Source organism: Microcebus murinus, chromosome 7, assembly GCF_040939455.1.
Source record: "Microcebus murinus isolate Inina chromosome 7, M.murinus_Inina_mat1.0, whole genome shotgun sequence".
NCBI lineage: Eukaryota > Metazoa > Chordata > Mammalia > Primates > Cheirogaleidae > Microcebus > Microcebus murinus.
The window spans coordinates 11,770,125-11,790,392 of NC_134110.1; the positions used below are offsets into that span (position 1 = coordinate 11,770,125).

Genomic DNA, 20,268 nt, shown 5'->3' on the forward strand with positions numbered 1-20,268 from the left:
CGTGTCATGTGGAACTTTCTGACTTCCCCTTGTGTCTCAGTTGTCCAGGTGTTGGGGTCCCGCTGAGCCACAGGTAACTCCTAAGGAGGTCGGAGCTGGTGAGATGAAGGTGCTTGAGTAAGACCCAACATCCACCGAAACCATGTTCCTAACAACTCTGGTGTTTGTTCATGGGCAAAGCAAACACAGCATCCGATCTTAGACAAGGACAGTGGGTTTTAGGGAGAGTAGGCCATACAGCTAAACTTAACCTGTTCCAACTTTTAAACAAAATATCAAAACAAGCACCACATGTACTCACCAGCAAATTGGTATTAATGGAACAACACCTAAGTGGACATACAGGAAAAACAATTATTGGGTGTCGGGCAGATGGGAGGGGGGAGAAGGGGTTGGGTATATACAAACACAATGAGTGAGATGTGCAATGTTTGGGGGATGGTCATGCTTAAAGCTCTGACTCGAGGGGGGAGGGGGGCATGGGCAATATATGTAACCTTAACATTTGTACCCCATAATATGCTGAAATAAAAAAAAAGAAAAAAAAAGGAGTATGAATTTAGATTCCTATAGATTATTCCATTTTAGGCCCTTTCAAAATAATCATATCATTTTCTTAAAGCATATTTTATATTTCAAGAGGATTCTAGAGATTAACTTCTTATAGAACATTCCAGACTTAATTTAGTTTGGAAAGGTTAAGAATGAGAACGCACAAGCCCATTTTGACTGGCCTGCCTCAGAGTCCCTGCTTAGTCCCAGATGGTGCCTTATAAAGTGGCTCTGACATTCTACCAGTTTATTAGTAGCTCTGAGGCAGTGAAAGATCTGGGCTGGAGCATTTCTGTGGACAAATTGCACCCCATGTCGTTGATCTGCTTTTACAGCCAGGCTTGACACATTCACCGTTTTCCTCCTGTTCCCTGCTTCCTTAGCCTCTGAGATTTACGGCTTTTAAAACTCTAGCACTCTTTTCTGCCCCTTGCCTTTAAGTTAAAAGCTGACCAGTCTGTAATATAAAACATAGAATTATGGTAATGAATAAGAGGTTAAAAGCTATCATGGCAAGTAAAACTTGAGCAGGTTTGGCTGACTGATATGGTAAAATTATGTGTTGAATTAAAACATTAAAATGCTGTGGGATTAATGGGGAAAGACAAGAACGGGAGGTCAGAAACAATGCTAAATCAGCACATTAACTGCCTGTGGGCTGGAGAGGAGAGCTTTAATATATGCTTGTTGCAGGAAAGAAGAAGAAAAGTAATTTAGTCTTTGTTTTCTTCAGGTGAGTAGAATAATGGAATTTTTAATCTGGGAAGCACCCAGTAAATACATTTATTTCCATTCCTTTCTTATATAGGGGAAGAAATAGAGACTGCAAAAGGTTTTTTAGTTAACAAAAAGCATTGACTTTGCAATTGGGATTTTTTTTAACTTTACGAGTGAGTTTTATTATGCTGCTGGCATTCATTTGTTTGTGCATTCAGTTCATTTGACAAATCGAGAGTACATCCTGTCTTAGGTAGGCTGCAAAGTGCTGGGAATTTCGTGTAGGATAACACAGATGAGGCTGCTGTCCTTGGGCACATAGGAGTCTTGGGCTACTACAAAGAAGCAAGTAGTGATATACCGTGGAGTGAGGGCTGTGGATCCTGACACCAGGGAGACCAACTGGGGCTTGGGACAAAAGGAGGCATGTTTCTGGAAGAATGGAGGTCTAAGCTGAGATTGGTAAGGTAGATGGCAGTTAGCCTGGCAAGGGAGATTGGAAGAAGAGCTTCCCAGAAAGACAGCACAGTATATGCAAAGGCACAGAGAGGAGAAGAGAGCACAGTCCCTCTGAGAAACTCGACAAGGATGAAAAGTGTCAGTGATGTCACATGATGAGGCTAGAGCAGAGGGCAGGCAGAGGTCACAGAGCTATTAGATTCCATCTCATGCAAATGAAAATGGCAGCTCCTCTCTGGGCACAAACACAATAGTGTCTTGGCTATTTCTATTTCCATAATGTAAATCTTGCCATCACAGTGGAGCTCCTACTCACTGAATTTTCTAATAGCTGACATTGGAATGAGAATTTTCTGAATGACCATCCGAACCTGGTTAGTCCCCTTACATGTGAAGTCACACATGGTGCCGTGAGAACAGACCTGATTGGTTAATGCTCATTCATTGCATTTCTTACAAAGATGCTCTAAGTATCTGCTTTTCATTTGTTTCTGTCAGACTGAAGAGCAATTTTATAAGTTTTATTGCTTTATCAGTTTTTATTAGCAAACAGGTCATTGGCTATTTTGGCCAGAGTTGCTTTGGCTGTGGTGAGTTAAAAATTATTTTTAAAAAGTTATTAGGTTGATATCTTAGATACTTCCACTTTCATTAATGTTTGTTTTATCTGCAACCAGCCTTGTAAATTAAAAAAAAAAAAATTCCATTGGTATAATTTTCCACAGCTACATTATTAGTATTTCTGCAGGTCAGAAGTAGATAAACTAGCTCCCATGGGCCAAATCCAGATGCCTGTTTGTTTTTATAAATAAAGTTTTATTGGAAAACAATCTTGTTCCTTTGTTTACATTATCTGTTAGAGCTTTCATGCTACAAGGACAGTGTTGAGTAGCTGCAACAGAAACCACATGGCCCACAAACCAAGTATATTTACTTTTTTTGCCCTTCACAGAAATAAACATAGCCTAGGTGTGAGAAAATTCTGGGTCCTGCCCATAAGAGCTAGAGGCTAATCCTGTGCCCTGCCCATAACAGGTAGCTAAAGAGATGGCAGAAAGCCTTGGAAAAAAACTCAAGTTATTAGAGGTCCTCAGTAGTGACTTGAAAATTGTAAGAGACCAGCCAAATTATTTATTAATATTATTTTCTTGGAGAAAAATCTGATACACTAATGGAAAGTGGAAAAGAAGAAGCAACCTGGATTATCCTTTCAAGATTTTTCATATTAAAGATGTTTTTAACAAATGTATTATAGAATGTTTACATCTTAAAGATTTTACATTTTAGTCCATTTATCTTTGAACCTAAGAAAAGTCACACAAAAAAAGATTTTGTTCTTTGATTCTTAACTGTCTTTCAGAAGGTTGGATGAGTATTGTTGGTAAAAGTGTCTGCAGTTCAGGAAAAAAAAAAGTCCTTTTGCAGGAAAAAAAAATTCTGCTGCTGCTTTTGCTGATAATGCAGTAGCCCCTTCCTAGCTTAGGGTTAATGCAAATAATTCTCCCAGTCTCTGGCTAACATCCAGAGCTTCTGGTTCTCCTTCAAACTTAGGATGAACTTGAGCAACTGGGGTTGAAATAGGATAAAACAGGAAGCCCGAACGGGAAAGGGTTTTGTATGAAATACATTTCTTCTTTGTCCCATCTTTCCTTCTTTCTTACAGGAACGTAAGAATAAATGGGGAAGCCAGGTGTGTAGAAGAGATAATAGAAAGTTTATGGAAAGCCATCTTTGTAGGGGAGCTAAGAAGGTAGCTTTAAAATTAATTCTTAAGACTTACACAGCAAATCACATGGTGGGTCAGGAACCCTCATCAGCTGGGTCATAACCCATGTGCCAAAGACCAAGTTTTAATTTTGATTGACATGATGTGATAGATCAATTTAATTTGCTCTGTAAGGTCACTAAGAATGTAAAAATGAGTTTTTGGCTGAATTCACTTACTAGTTAATGAAGAATGTAGGATCAATTAAGTTGATGCCAGAATCCTCAACCTGTTGTTTATGGGGCTCTGATAGCTAAACTAGGCAGAGCTATTTTGCTTGCAGGTGTTCTTTCCTAGTTAATGAATACTCTTTAAAAATGAGATAAGGGTAAAACTTTCAAATTGGACAGAAAAGACTGAAAAGTTTAAGACAATGTATAATTTCTGAGAAGAAACCCAGTATTTACTTTGCATTTCATCTGGTACGTGGTTTAGCTTTTGTTTAAAATAACGAAATGCCCTGTTCCAGTAAATTGTGCATTTAAACAGTCGCTAGGGGAGTTTGAAGTTATTCTAAATATGCTAATGGTGCTCACAGCATTATTAGATTACTTTTTGGAATTAATGTCAGGTCCGTTTTGAATTATCCAAGAAAAATTTTATTATTTCCTACTTAAGCATTATTTTTGACCCTCAAGCATCATTAGTTCTCACTCAGAGCACTTGTCTCTAAATAACTTTTGGTTATTCAAAAAACAAACACAGCTACCACCACCACAACAAAGAAGGTAAACATTCAAGGGACAAATATAAACTGCCATTATTAATGGTGTTAAAAAGAGTGTGTCTTGAATTGGTTATTGCTCATTTGGAATAAAGTGACTACCAGAAAAAATTCTCACAAATTTGGCTCTTTCCATAAGAAAGAGCTTTATTTGCAAGTGCATATATCACTGCAAAATAATGCTTAGCAAAGTATTCCTAAGCAGATGTACTACTATAATATTAGTTAAGAATATGTGAGTACTTATTTTCCTAGAAATGACATAGTTAAATCCCTTGAAATTTTTTCATTCCAAGAAAATATGATTTCCCAGTAACAATTGTTTATGAAATAAAAATATTTAGTAAACCTGTCTTTTCACAGAGAGTAGTAAACTTTAAAAGGTTCCTTATTGCCACAGGGAGAAAAAGTTTTGATTCAAATCAGAGGATTATTTTAAAATGTTACTATACTTTTTGTATATTAATACACATTTTGTATATATTGTATGCCTCCAATAGAAATACTTGATGAATTTATTATATGCAAAAGCCCTAATCACCACTTTTTGCCCTAACTGGAATCACTTTTGGTAAATAGGAAATAAATGCCTGTGTATCCTTAATTTTATAGGCACATGTCAGTATGTAAATATTTTTAAATTACATAATAAAATGTGGTATAGAGTTTTAATATATATATTTCTTTTTAATTGGGAAGGGGATTGCAAACTTTCTCTCAGATTTATTAAACTGGAAATTTTTATCCAAGTGGCTCAAACTTGTCATTGCTTTATATATTATGTAAGTTTGCCTATTTGTAATTATCTGCAAACATACAAAGTTCATTGAAGATTTAGGGTAAGAATCCATCTTTATTATTTATTGTGGGGCAAACATCCTTTATCCCACAATAAATAGTAGTGCATCCTCCTTTTCTGAAGTCTTGAATATTCCTCTTAGTCAAGAATTAGGGAGGACAAATGAGAACTGAAAAAGAATTACATCTAGAAACTACCACGCTGGCCCTCTCCCTCCACTCAACCCCACCTGCTTCACCCTCCTGCATGCATAAACACAGCAGGTGTGGTCCAGGCAAACCCACAGTTGTCAGTATTAAAGCAAATAAATAACTTAGCACCTTAGCCCCCTGTTTTTGGTGTTTGCTTCTGTATTTAAATGTGTTTGAGGTTTTCAACATCTCTGGAACATTGGCTGTTAAGAGGCAGAAAACATGCAATATATAGCAGATGGGTATGGCCTTTGCTGGCAGTGCTGCTGAAATGGGATCAATCAACAGCACTTCATGCTCCATTTGTCCAAAAGAAACCCACCTGGGGAAACCCTGTGGAATGGTGCCTATTAGGAAAACACCTTAGCATGTTTCTTTAAATAAAAATTCACCAGTTAGCATTCGTTGGGAAGAAAATGGTTTCTCTTTTAACGCTTTTCTGCTTTCATTTCTCATGTCTTTTTTTCCTTTGTCTTTTGAACCATGATCTTTTATTCTCTTCACTCATTAAAGACACAGAGCAGGGAAGCCATATACAGCTCTCACCCTTAATGCTTAAACTTTGAAACTTTTCTTCTCCCTAATTCTTGTTCTCATTGTCTTCTTTCTGCAGATCTTCTCTGGCGAAGACCTGACTCTTCTCTTTTCATTTGCCATCCCCTCATGCCGCCTTCTCTTTGATTTTCTGTACCTCGTTCCCTCCTTAATTTTAGAGTGTGTTAGGCTGGAAGTGTGCATTACGAGCCCTGAGACCCTCACTGCTCAATAAACCCCGGGGCCCAGACAGAGTGAGGGTCGGGCGATGATGAAATAAAAGCCAGGTGCTTTGGAGGTTCTGCAGTGGCCTCGAGTTAATCACTTTTTTTTTCTTTCTTCTCTCTCTGATTCCTGGAACTTTTCTAGGTGTAAAGTGGATATCTCGGCACTCCCTCTGAAGCAAGCCAACTGCTTGGAGCTGCCGCTGGAGAGCTGTCTGGGGGCCCTCCTCATGTTGGTCACACTTACGCCCTGTGCGGGCGTCTCCGTCTCTGATCTGTGCGTGTGCCCCTTAGCAGACCCCAGCGAGAGAAAGCAGATTTCCCAGCGATATGTGAGTGCTTTGTCTTACTACCCCATTCCTCCCCACCCCCGCTCCCACCCTCCCTTTTATTAAAACAAAGTCTTTGTTGAAACAAAGTCTCCAAGTTGAAAAACTGCATCAAAAGAGATCTTTGTCCCAAGTTTAATTATATGTCATAAAACAAGACATCAGACCTAGGGGTTAACGTGTTAGTGAAGGGGTGAAAGTAGACTTAAGAGTTTGCCTCGCTATTTTCAAAGCCGAAAAGATATTTGGAATTTTTAGCTTTTAGGGAGTCTTTGGAAAACATTGAAATCCTCGGCAGCGCAGACTCTTGCTTAACGTGTTTGTGTATGTAAATAGGAATTTTAATATAAGTTCACAAGAGTAACTTTTCTTTTTAACCAAGCATTAATATTTGCAATGTTACAGATACCTTTGCAGAACTTTTTAGAACTGAGTAAGAACCTACTTGTGCCTTGTAAAGCAGTAGCACTAGACAGGCAGGAAGGACGGTTGTACGAACAGACTGTACTACCCTGGATGATAGTAGCAGTGTATGGTTTCTCCCTAAGTGGTTGCAATGTGCTTAACAGTCCACTCAGCATTTTTAAATCAAATAGCTGTGTCCCCTTCATTTATTTTTTGTACTCTGGCTTTCTAGGTGCCTTTATTTGCATTCTGTTTTTTCTTCCTATCTTCTTTGTAAATCAATATGCTTATTTTATTACCACACAGGGAAGGCAGGTTTCAGGACAGTGGCATGGAAATGAAGCAAAGATGAATCCTTATTCAATGGCAGTATCATTCTCGGCATAAACTTTAGTGTCTCCAGAATCCTTCACTGTGTAGATGTATTGATTAATTGAATAATTCTTTATCTTCGAAAGTACAAGACCTAGCCCCATAGCTCATTGTCAAGGCAGATTTTGTGTGTGCCAGGTTGACATACTCTGAATAAGGTTTGACTCAATTCACTGTTTTCTCTGAAGACTGTAGTTTAAACATTTGAAAATTAGACAGTGAATTTGCCCAAGTGTTGCCATGAATAACTGCAAAATTTACCAAATTCATCAGGAGTGTTGTGTATTTATAATGTAACGTTAGATATCATCCTAATGGCTGCTTTGAATAATGCCTTAGAATTTGAGGATTAATAATTGAAAAGAGGTTTGAAGAGGCTATAATCAAAATAGAAATATTGAGTGTTTCTTCAGCTGGCAAGCTGGCCCCACCATGTTAGGGGGAAGAATGCTGTGTCACAAAACACAAGTTACAGCCTCCTGGATTTTGTTTTTTAGGTTGTAAGAACAGATATTCTGTAAAGGCATTTCTACCTCTAAATTGTAAATGTATTTTATTTCAAATGCTTTCTCTTACCTTGAAAACTAGCTGTTTTGTTTGTTAGCTGGTTTAGCTTGAAGAAACAGAAAAAACAACTTTCAAAAAGTTTCTAGGAATGATGCATGTTAGATTAGGCAAACCTGAACTATTATTAAGCTTTTGTTATTCTACCTGAAATGCATAAATAACAAGGATTTTACTGTCTTCCCATAAATCCCTGAGGTCTGCTTATCATTGGTTTTTAGCTGTCTAATAATGAGGAAAACAGTATATTCAAAGTTTTTGAAGCAGCACCTTTTTCAGTAGATGGTGTTCTGAGCTGGAGAAGAGAGTTTATCTGCTGATCTCTTTCATGCACAATTTCTTAGAGATGCCATGTATGTATATAGCCAAATATTGCTATGTATATTTAAGAATGACCAGTGGATATGTTCAGTCTTTGGCTCATGCAAACAACAGGTTAAAGTATATATGAATACAGGATGATACTAGGTGCTCCATCTCTAGTTTAATGAACTGGCTAACCACATAGATCAGAAAATTCAGTCTATTTCATCCCAACTCTCTCTCCACTGCTAATAAATATCTATGATGGGTCCAAGTTTAGTCCTCTGGTATCCATACAGTTTGTACTAACTAGGTCAGGATAACGTTGCCTTTCAGGGTGATTTAAAAGTTGCAGTAAAGAGAAAGAAGGGGGAAGAAAAGAGAATGAATGTAGCTCTACACACACATTTTCCCGGTGGGATATCTGTGCTATCACCAGGGGGCGATGTTAAAAGTAGATTGTATGTGCTTCTAATTGGTTTATTTTAAAGCTGTAGCTAATTAATTCTCAGTCACTTTTCTTTTAATCTGGCTGCTACAAATGCCTCACTTTCCTATTGACTGACATCATGCATTTTTTGGAATGTTTTAAAGATTCCATGAGAAAGGGGAAGATAAATCTAGAATGTACTTCCCCATAGAACTTTATGGAATTAAGTAGTATATTAGAAAGCTGTGTTCATTTATGATCTCCTTTTCAACCTTCAGTGTTTACAGAACTCCCTCAAAGATATGAAGGACGTTGGCCTTTTACAAGTGAAGGTTTTAAAGGCAGTCGATCTCGTAGCGGCGGATTTCTCAGGTATAGACCATTTCCATTTTCTAATTCTTTTTTATTTCTTATTTATTTCCTGCTTTGACATAATCTTCTGACCCAGCAAAATGCTTAATAAGAAGTATCTAGGCAGCAATCATGCTTCTTCACCTACAATCATAGCAGAAAAGATGCATACTTGAGCAATGTCTTTCACGTAATGCCCATTTTTCACAAAATTATTTTTTTTTTTCCAAATAATTTACTCTGCTTCTTCGAGAATGTACTAGCCCATTTGGGCTTCAAAGATACTTGTGGATAATTAGTGTCAGGACTTCTTTGTTTGTTAAATAAAGTTTTTGGCTAAGCTTTTCTATTGTACCTCAAAGGACAGTCACTTGCTCTCCTTCACTCTGCTGCTGTGTGTGCTCACTGAGCGTGTTCCACCCTTCACAGCAGGGAGCACATTGTTCATGAACACAAGCAGGAAGGCAGACCTGGCTGGCACCCCACTGGATGACAGCCAGAGTTCTTTTAGGCCCTGGGACCACGTTGGGGTTGATGTTGTCTCATAGGTCGTTTCTCTTGGTGTTTCACTGACTTGAACTTTCAGATGGAGAACCAGGGCAGACATGGTTTGTGCTGAATCACGCTCCGCTGCGTGTAGAGTAATCCACACATTTCCCATGTCTGATCTGTGACTCTCCACTCATTGCCAAGTTGCCCTCTTGTGCTAACAGTTTAGCCGCCTGCATGACAGATGCTGTTTACCAAGTAAATTGGTGAATACAAGGAGTATGCTACAGCATGGTTCTATCTATTGATATGGTATTGTGTGTGTGGCTTTTTTGTGTCTCATATTTTTAGAATGTCATCTACTCTTTTACTTCCTTCCATACAAAAATGATTTTACCATTTTACTGTATTGGTAGAACCTTGAAATTTCTGAGACTGAGTTTGAGGAAAAACTTAACCTTTGGAAAACAGAATTTTAAGTACATTATATTACAGAAATTATGGAAAATATAAATTTAGTTGGAAAAAAAGTGCTTTCCACCCTCTCTCAAAAAATTAATGAATAGAAATGACTGCTTTACATAGTGATCCTGACCAGTGAGCAGACCCCAAAATGATTTTTGGGCCACTTGGAAGATATAAATTTTGACAATTATAGATGAAACACTCAAATGGTTACTTCTTACATTCATTAATATAGTTGTGAATGTTTATAGTCTCATATTAGCTTAGAAATTCTTTTGTTTACTTATGTTTTATGAAAACATTCAACATTTCACATGTGCCTTTGACATTACAGGCTCTGTCATCCCTAAAGCACATTTAGAGTTATCTACCAGTTTTCCAGAGCAAATTATTTTGACTTCCACCTAAGTGTTTAGGGACAGCACCTTTTGAATCCATGATTGTTACTGTCTTAGGAACTGTCTCAAGCCCTAAGAAGTCATTTATGCCTTCCAGCAGGACTTAAAAAAAATACTTTTCATAAGTTAAATATTTTGTGATCTCCAGAAACTAATTCTAATGCATTAAAAGTTTGTGGTTTTTGTATTTTTTTAAGGCTTATTTATAGCAACAATCTGAAAAATGAGTCTTTATAAAGACCCTCCTTATGGGAGAAGAATTGTGGGGAAAATGTTGTTATTTTGTTGTTTTCTTTATATTCAGGGTATTTAGTAGACAGTTTTGGAGTAAATGAAGGTAAGTACTAAGGAATCCAGTAACAAAAAACAGTGATTAGAAATGAAATAATGCTGTGTGGTTTGACTAAATGCCCTGATGTTTTACTATCTCTGTATTATTCATGAGAAAATTATCACTATTCTGAATTGAGGCCTAGTGATTTGTCATTAGCTAAACATGCCTTTCGACCATATTGATCTTTGTTTTTGAATCAGATTTCACTGTCTGTAATCTTTGTACATGGGCAGGCTCCTGTATGAATTTCTTAGTGTGTCCCCAACCAAGGTGTTGCTTTAGGGCTACAAAGTGGACCTAATCCAGACAGTTGTAATGCAGCTTTTCTATGTGAAAAAAGAAATGGATTTGGACTATAGTGAGGTGGCGATATGGATGCAATTAATACCCTCAAGGGCAGGCGTTCTCAAACTACGGCCTGTGGGTCACATGCAGATGTTTTAGCCCGTTTGTTTTTTAACTTCAAAATAAGATACATGCAGTGTGCATAGGAATTTGTTCATAGTTTTTTTTAAACTATAGTCTGGCTCTCCAACAGTCTGAGGGACAGTGAACTGGACCCTTGTTTAAAAAGTTTGAGGACCCCTGCTCAAGAGGTTAGCAATCATGACATATAGTAAGAACTCGGGCATTATAGCTGTTGTCATTATCATTACCAATTCACTTGCTATACAGTAAAACAACAACAACAAAACAAACAACCGCCCCCCAAACACCAGTGTCATTTGATCATGGATCAGAAGAGGCATCCGTTTGTTGTCAATGCCAGGAACATTTAAGAAATAAGTAACTATTCTTATTCTATATCCGGCATTTTCCATCAGCCTTATTTTATAAATGAGTGTTCATTTATTGCAAATGCTCAGAGAACAGAGCACTCCCATGCAAATGAGAAAGAAATGCATTTATTCTGAACAACCAGGGACATTCTCTAAAGAATGATGATAATTTTAAATGGGGTTCAGAAAGGGAACTTTTCCACTTTTCTTTCATTACATATTTTATTTTGTGGTAATTGTTTCTTAAAAATAATACAAAGTTGCCATAATAACAGATGCTTTAAGTTTGTTTCAGCTAGGATCCAGGAATCTGGGTAAAGTAAAAGTCCGGGCTGGGGTGGACAGGCCTTGGCAATAGTCCGTATAGAGTTTGCAGTTTCTGTTTGCAGAGCACAGGCACCGTCTGGACTAGAGGAGGAAGGAATGTATGTGGTGAACCCTGTTGTCAGTGGCTTATTAGGTTTAAAGCAATCTATCTCTTTGCAAGTAACAATTAGAAAAAGAAAATATAGGTCGTTCAATCCACTGTGATCAAATTAGAAGAATACTCCCCCTTAATCTTTATTGATATTATGATTATATGATCATAGAAAGAGATTGAAATAAACTTTGGAAAAATTAAACACTCATTACTATGCTAATATTTTAGAAAACTGGAATAGAATATACTAAAGTGAATTTCTTTTCCGTAAAAATTTTTTATATAAAGGAAGAAAATTAGTCTGCATTTTCAAATGTGTTAAAAATATTGACAACATAAGTCTATATTACCAGTATTAAGATATTTATCAAAGATGAAGGCTATAATTTTCTAATGTGTAAAAACCATATGTTTATTATTTGTAAATTATTAATTCATTCTTGTATAGATATGCCATTTTACTGTGTGAAGCTATTTCTAATACATTTAAGTTTGTATATATCTTGGGTGTTTTTTTTTTTTAACATTTCTGTGATTTTGTATATAAGAGAGAAGATTTTTGGTTTTTTACAAAGAATCTGAAGTAATCTATCTTCTCTCAGAGCCCCTCCCTCTAAAATTGGTGAAAGATAAAATGTTTTCAAGTCTATGCCAACATTTCATGTGGATAGCCATGAACAGTTATTCTAATAGAAGAGCTTGTCAGATATTTTTATTAAAGAGTTTTCCTCACAAATTCATTGTGCCCAGCATAACCTAAAATTTCTAAGTAATAGGTTATCCAGTCTGATGTCATTACTTTTGTAGTAAACCAGGCCACAGCCTTGATTCATGAAGCAAATGATAAATTGTACTTTGAGTCTCAAGGTGAACACAGCTGTGTGTAATGTTTAATGAGACCAACATATTTCACTCAGCTGCTGCTAGTCTTCAAACTCAGCTATTTTAAGAAGAACATAACCCACATTCTAATGATTAAATGAGAGAGGAAAACATTTTTGTTCTAGACAAAGCTGAGAAATGGTTAGTACAACAGGTTCTCTATTTACAGTAGAAGCCCAGACAGAGAGTGATGCAGTATATTCTACTTGGCCTGGGACATATCACACTCATGAATTACTGCTGCTGCCAGAAAATACAGAGTTTGTCTCATAACTACTAAAGGAGAATAAATAAACAGTGGGGTAATAGTAAAATATTAGAGAATCAAACTATTTTCTGGTAAGAATTGTATCATATTTCAGTATAAATGGCAATACTTACCTATTGACAGATATCAGCCAATGAAGAGCAGGAAACTGTCTCACTATGCTCAGCTCATATATGCAGAATTTTTAAGTGTGGCCTCATTATAATTGATAGAATGTTGTGGAGAATCTGCTGGAATTGTAACATGTGTGGGTTAATTCAGCTTGTCAGTATTGAAACCATTGTGGCCACCACTGGCATCACACATATGCTAACATTCAACACTTAGTCAATGACTCTTCCTAGCATTCTTAGAATTAAAATATGGTTTCCTATACCAACCTTCCTGTTCATTCAGCTTTCTCTTTATTAATTTTGTTCTTTAAAATAATTCTTGTAGAATGACTACCCTAAAGATTCTTCCAGTGGCAACACTGATTATTCTCTGATCTCTCCTTTTTATTCCTTTAACCTTTACCCTGTTACCCCCTACTGGGGTGCCCCTTACCCACTAAGAATCCTGGCATAATACAGGGGAAATAGAAACATAGGAGAGTTTTCTTAAACTTGCCATGCCAGCAGTAGGAAAAGTTCAGGGAGAGCAGCATTCCAAGCATAGCTCAGTGGAGGATGAGATTAAGTATTTTACTAATATAACTCAACATAATAGGTCTCAATATCTCTTCTTTTTGTAGCACAATCCCATCTTCATTTTTGCTATTCCTATCATTCCAACAATGTGCATGTCATGATGAGAAGTTGGGGAATTGTCAAGGGGGAGTGAAGGAACAAAACTGGAAATACCATGTTGACTCACGATTTGAAGTTACTTCTCCAGAACTTGATAGGGTGTTTTATTTCACCCTTGAGAGTTTTTGGCTCAGTGAGTGGACACATCCTTAGGGAGCTTAGGATCTGAAAAAGAGAGCTCTATCTTCCTTCACTCACCCTTCCTCCTCTACTGCAGATACCAGCTGTCCGGGGTGGTGTGTGCCATTGCAGTAGATGGACCTCGCTCACAACCAAGGAGTGGCATTTCCAGTCACTGGTTCCTTGGCTATGCCATTAGGAGGAGCTCTCGGTCTGTCCCACACCCAGGTTTCATCTCCCAGTGCTGGGGTAAAGCACTCCATTCATTCTATAAATGCATGAGCCTTTCCACAGGCCTGGGGCTCCTGCCTTAAGTAAATCAATGTTCACCTCAATGATTTATTCATTGAAGATGAAAATTATTGCCCACGTTTCTACACTTTATTTTTATGGTACTTGTCTCTCTTTTTAATCCCTATGCATTATGTTATAGAAGATACAGAGAAGCAGACACTTGTGTGTTAATCTTGGTTCTGCTACATGCTGATCTTAAATCCATTCTAAGTCCCCATGTCCTCATGGGTATTTGGGGGGTTAAATTAAAACCTTAATGAATAATCTTGATATGTATGACATGATTAATAAATAAGTAATCTTGGAAACATAAGCACTGCTGATCACTTTTATATCTTCAACCACTCTTAGAAATATATAGTTATCACTATGTTTTTTCTTTTCTTTTTCTTTCTATTTCTATTGCATGCTAAAAAACTAAGACAAAAATATGCTTTATGGTAGGGACATTCTCATACTAAACTAGTTTAGTGCTAGCATTTCATATTTTGATAATCTGGATAATAGTTTTATCAATATAAAACACCTTTATGGGCTCATCATTTCTTCTTGTTGCTATACGTAAAAGTGCTATTCTCAGAAACTGTTGACCAAAATACTGCATTTGGACCCCACATTATAGAGTTAAAATGTTTCTGCCATATGCTGTAATACTGACTTTTGAGTCATTTCTGTAAATTATAATAGTGGCTATCAGTTTTTTGTTTTAGTGTTTTGTTTCTGAAACATGAGACTACTTGTATCAGAAGAGGAATAGTCTTATTGTTCACTGGGAATTTTAAACCACATACCCATATTAAGGTTTATTTTCATTGTCCTTCTCTTGAAGCTATATCCATATCAATACTTCTGCTCTTAGGGATGCCCTATTTACAAAAGGATGATGGCAATTTTTGGAAAACTCAGCAGTGGCAATTGAATGCTTTTAATTTTCATGAGATTCTCATGGATAACAGAGCCCAAATCGAGACCAACTTTTGCAAAACACATTAAAAACTACATAGGCCGGGCGCGGTGGCTCACGCCTGTGATCCTAGCTCTCTGGGAGGCCGAGGCGGGCGGATTGCTCGAGGTCAGGAGTTCGAAACCAGCCTGAGCAAGAGCGAGACCCCGTCTCTACTATAAATAGAAAGAAATTAATTGGCCAACTAAAAATATATATACAAAAAATTAGCCGGGCATGGTGGCGAATGCCTGTAGTCCCAGCTACTTGGGAGGCTGAGGCAGCAGGATTGCTTGAGCCCAGGAGTTTGAGGTTGCTGTGAGCTAGGCTGACGCCATGGCACTCACTCTAGCCTGGGCAACAAAGCGAGACTCTGTCTCAAAAAAAAAAAAAAAAAAAAAAAAAAAAAAAAAAACTACATAAATATGCCTTTGGCAGGTTGTCTTCTTTAACTGCCTGCCAAAGAACATGGATTCTAGTCAATGTAAAGTTTGGAGTATATAGAAGATTTAGCAGTTTATAACTTAATGTCACCATGAGAGTGAATTGCATTCTATGAATTAACAGAGGAATCACTTCCATTTTAGTAGTTGGGTTCTTAGTAACATCTTAATTTATTCAGTAAATATACCTCTTCTGTGAGAGACCCTATGGTTTGCCCTAGTGACATGGTGGGAAATAGGAATTGGCCTCTGCACTCACACGAAGTGACTAATTAAACCAGTGGTAGTCTAATTTCAATTATACTGCTAAGATCAAGAACAGGGTGCTAACATTCATTAAAGGGATGCCTGACTGGAGATCCCGCAGGAGGTGATATTTTAGCTGAGATGTCAAGGATGAAGAGGAGTTGGCACAACAGAGATGAAGGAAACATATTTTTAAAGGAGGAAACAGCATGTTTCAAGGCCTGCAGGGCTGTTCCAAGGTCCTGGGAGAAAGCAAGGAAGACTGGAAAATAGAAGCAACTCGGGCCTCTTGGGGGAGAGGAGGCTTGTGTCTTAGATGGGACTGCATTGTGTAGGAACTTAGGGGCTAGGTGAAGAAAGTTGGAAGACTGTTTAATAATGGAGTGATACAATCTGATAGAAACTTAAAAGGTTCATTCTGGAAGCTGTGAGGAATAAGGATTTTGAAGGGGGAATGAAAATGGGGAGATGTTAGACAACTTTCGTGGATGATGGCATGTTTTGGAACTCGAGCAGTGTCAGGGAGTGGAGTTAGAAGAAGGAAACATGTCCCTCATCTTGCTTGCTCTATGTTTGTGCTAGAATATTATTAATAGATTAACAGAAATTTAACGTTTCAGCAAATGAAGTTCTTTTCTTCCTTTGCTGTCCTCCCAGTCCTAATGTGGACCTGTCTGCCTCTTGCTGTAGACGTCTGTCACAGTGAAGTGAGCAGGGTTTTGCATGCATGGTGCTGAAAAAGCTATTCTTTGTCCTAGAGAAGCCTGGGACCCACTTGAAAAGGCAGGGCATAAGTGAAAAGTTAGACCCAGAAAGAACAGAGATCGATGTTTCCTCTTCTTTTAAAACCCCTCTCAGCTCCTAGCATGGTGCGTTCCATGCTGTGTGGATCATTAAGTAGTTGTTGAACAAATGAGCAGGTGCATCATGCAGGAGGCATAATGCTGACATCATCACAGTAGTCAGGGGCACCCTCGAGGTTGCAAAGGAAGTTCCATAAAGAAGATCTGTTTAAGCTTGTACTGGGAGCTTAGCTGCATTTTTATCTCTGGAGTGGGGAGGCTTTGGAGGGGTGTGCAGGGACAAGTCTGTTCCCCATGCAAAGTAGGAAGCAGGAAGGAACCCTGTACTTCTGTGTACAAGGCAAGATAGGGAGCCCAGTGACATTAGGAGTCAGGAAAAAGACCCCAGCCTTGCTAAAGCATCGGTGTATAGAGGTAGATCGGGATGGATTGGGTGGTTGACAGAGAATATATTAGGTCATTAAATATGAAATGTTTAATTTTGAATCAAGGGACCTATCCATCTCAAACAAGCAGTACAATTCATTGAAGTATGTGCCTGAACTATCCACACATTTTTGCCATCATAACAGTAGCTTGTGTATGCCAGCAGCAAAGAAGCCCGGAGAGAGAGTAGCATTTTCCGCATCTTGTTGAGAATTGAATATTTTTCCCTTCGAGAAGTGGTCCAAAGCCTGGAAGAAGTGGTGGTCGTTAGTTGGTGCAAGGTCTGGTGAATATGGTGGATGACAGAGCTTCCAAGTCCAGCTTCTGTAGTTTGAGTACTGTTTTTTGTGCAACATGTGGTCCAGCATTGTCTTGCAAGAGGCCTGGTTTGTCTCTATTGACCAATCTCGGCTGCTTAATCACAAGGATCCTCATAATTTTCTTCAGTTGGTTGGTTGCAGTAGATATCTGCTATAATCCATTGCCAGGTTTCATGAAGCTGTAATGGATAATACCAGTGCTAGACCACCAACCAGAGGCCGTTAGCTTTTTTCCAAGCAATCAGTTGATATTTTGAGCTGTCTGCACTGCATTGGTTCTATGACGGAACTCATATTCAAAGATAACATGAATTTTTGACTTAGCCTTGGTTTCAAAAATTGTTACACAAAAATTTTGAAAGATGATCACAAGCCAAAATATTCATTTGGAAGACTGAAGAGGTACCTTCACAATAAAAATAAAACAAGAAATGTCAAAGTGATATGTCAGCTATATCAACTGTCAAACTTAGTACTTAAGGAAATCAGACATTTCATACTTAATAACCTAATAGATTTCAAGAATGATCAATTAAATTTTCTCTAATATATGATAGTAAGGTTTATAGATAATGGTTGGAAACAAGGCATGAGAGCTGAGTTTTAGGAAATTTAGTGTGGAATGGCTCTGCTGCCCACACTCAGCCTTTCTGAGCTATAATGCTTCATACTTAGCCTTAGCAATTGTTTGTCCAGAAATCCTTTCTTCCAACTCTGCCCCTCGTATCTACAGTCTAGGTTGGTTCCCAGGTACTGGACAAGAAAAATGAAATGAAATAAAACTAAAAGTACTGGTCTTGATCTTCAAGTCAATCTTTGCATTTATCCACCCATATCTTACATTTCCTGATTGCCACTATTTGCATACATGCTCGCCCCCACACACAATTCCTAATAAACTTGAAGCTCTGATAAATCCCATCTTCTCAACAAGGACCTATCCATTTCTGCTAGCCAAACACTCCCCTTCTAAACCTTGCTTAAGATTCACCTGCACTATGAAGTATTTTTGGACTTTTCCCAACCAAATTACGTTTCTCTGAACTTGTATTTTCTCATCTGCAAAATGGCATTAGGGTTGATGTGAGCATTAAGAGAGACTCTGCATAAAGGAGTGTGGTTTCCTACTGGGTGTGTAGGAGGGTGGGAGGGGGTTGGCTCCCCCTAGCCCACACTGGGAGGCAGGGCATTCCCTGCTGCCCTCTGCCACTGGGCTTTGGCACTTTTCTTGGGAGATAGTAAAGGCATGCATAATTGGGTGTGCCTGTATCAGGACCCTTAAATGAAGTATACAGACTGACTGTAGAATGGAAATTTCCAGATGTGGGATATAAGAGCAGTAAGAACAATACAAAGTCGGAGATCAGAGCTGGGAGCAACCCAGTTTGCTGTGGGGTGACTGTGAGGGAAGTTTCCATGGAAAAGGTGGTATTTGCAGTATAGCAGGGACCATTATCAGAGTTCCTTATAGGTAATGGCTTGGTGATCATTGTGTGTCAGGGCTGGTTCAGAGCTAGAAACAGAGTGGATGCTTAATAGATGCTTGTCAAAGGCACGATATGACCCCTGATATATATTTGTTGTACGTTATTCAATTTCTATAACTGATATAAAGCTAAAACTGCTTGCCACTCAAGATATGGAAGTGAATTTTAAAGTGATGTAAAAATAGCAAAGGCTATTGAGTGCCAAGTGCTAAAAAAACTCCAGTGTGAAACTGAATCACTAATGGCGGAACCATGTCAAGGTGACATGGCATCTGGACGTAGAGCAGGCCATCTAGATACTTTACCTATAAGTAGAGGGAGCAAAGGGGGCAAGTGCAGCTTCACACGTACATAAGCCTGTTCTCTCTCGGTACCATTGGGGAACATTCAGACATTCCATTTATTATGAAAGATAATTGTTATCTCCAATAAAAGTATTTGTTATTTAAATTGTATTCAAACTTCTCATTTATCTTCAACCTTTTAAGAGAAAGAAATCAATCCATAAAGTGTACGTAAATTACTCTGTACACATTTTAATGTCTTTGTTTCTTCTTCTCTCCGCCTGTTTATACTGTAATATTAATAACTGCAGCATTTTAATGAGCTTTGACTGAATTATCTTCAGAGAGTTGGTGCAGTGTGTTCCTTGGAGACACATAACTGAAGTTTCCCGGTTCTGGAGGGAAGTCTGTTCCTCATTAGCTGGGACAGCTAAGAGAGCGCTCGCTCCAGAGAGTGGGAGCCGGCAGGAGCCCACCTGTGCATCAGCAGGACCAGGCAGCATCTCTGCCCTGCTGCGGAGCAACCCCAGGGCTTTCATTAAAAGTGTCAGACAGTTTCCCTGGAGCAAGTGCTGATGGCATGTCATGTTGGTGTCTCTGGAGGAGCAGTGCTGACACCTACTAATAGTCTGACAAATGGTTAAGTAGCTGTTTCAGCCTGGGTTGAGGAATCAAGCGTGGTATACCTGAGCATTAAGCCGAATGCACGTGTTCTCTGCACGTTCACAGTTGTTGCAGAGGAAGCATGTTGTTCTACATTGGCAGGCTCTTTCCCATTCAACCCCAGCCCTATGCCCTACAAAACAGATGGCCAGAGTAACCTGTCTTTAAATAAGCAAGACTTTTTGCAAACGCAGGTAGATTTTTGTGTTAGTTTGATTTTGACTGCACAGGAATCCAAAGCCCCTTCTGTGTTTGAGGCACTTCCCATTGTATGGTTTAGAGAAGGAGTCAGAGCCCACTGTAATTCGTGAAGGCTGAAAAGCCAGGATTCACTTCCTGAGCCCTAGCAGTTCAGGCCTTTGCATCTGCATAGAGTGAGGCAAAGAAAGAAGCAGGGTAGAGAGTTCACATCAGAAACAGCCACAGTCGGGCCGGGGACAGGAGTGCCTTGTGGGGCCAGTATTCTGGGAAAGCAAAGACCACGCCAGACTTTTCCTGGGATGGAATATTCGCAGGACTTCTTGTACCTACATATTCTTTGGTTTTGGTGATTTTTTTGGCCTAATTTTCTAGCCTTTGTAGGTATTCTGAGAGCTGTTTGATATTACTTTATTAAATTTCTTTTCTGCTAAATTTAGACAGGGACAATTCCCATTGTTTGCAGTTGAGAACCCTCACTCATTCATTGATGCCCAT

The 20,268-nt window shown here is 38.5% G+C and overlaps 1 protein-coding gene across 4 annotated transcripts in view; it reads left to right on the top strand.

Moving 5' to 3' along the window:
* MCTP2 (multiple C2 and transmembrane domain containing 2) overlaps positions 1–20,268 on the top strand; it is a 233,004-nt gene that overhangs the window by 113,450 nt on the left and 99,286 nt on the right. For all 4 annotated transcript variants that reach the window (XM_076004796.1, XM_076004797.1, XM_076004798.1 and 1 more), the window contains 2 exons: positions 6,111–6,297; positions 8,647–8,740. In XM_076004796.1, the coding sequence (XP_075860911.1) occupies positions 6,111–6,297; positions 8,647–8,740 (281 nt within the window). The remainder of the gene's footprint in view (positions 1–6,110; positions 6,298–8,646; positions 8,741–20,268) is intronic.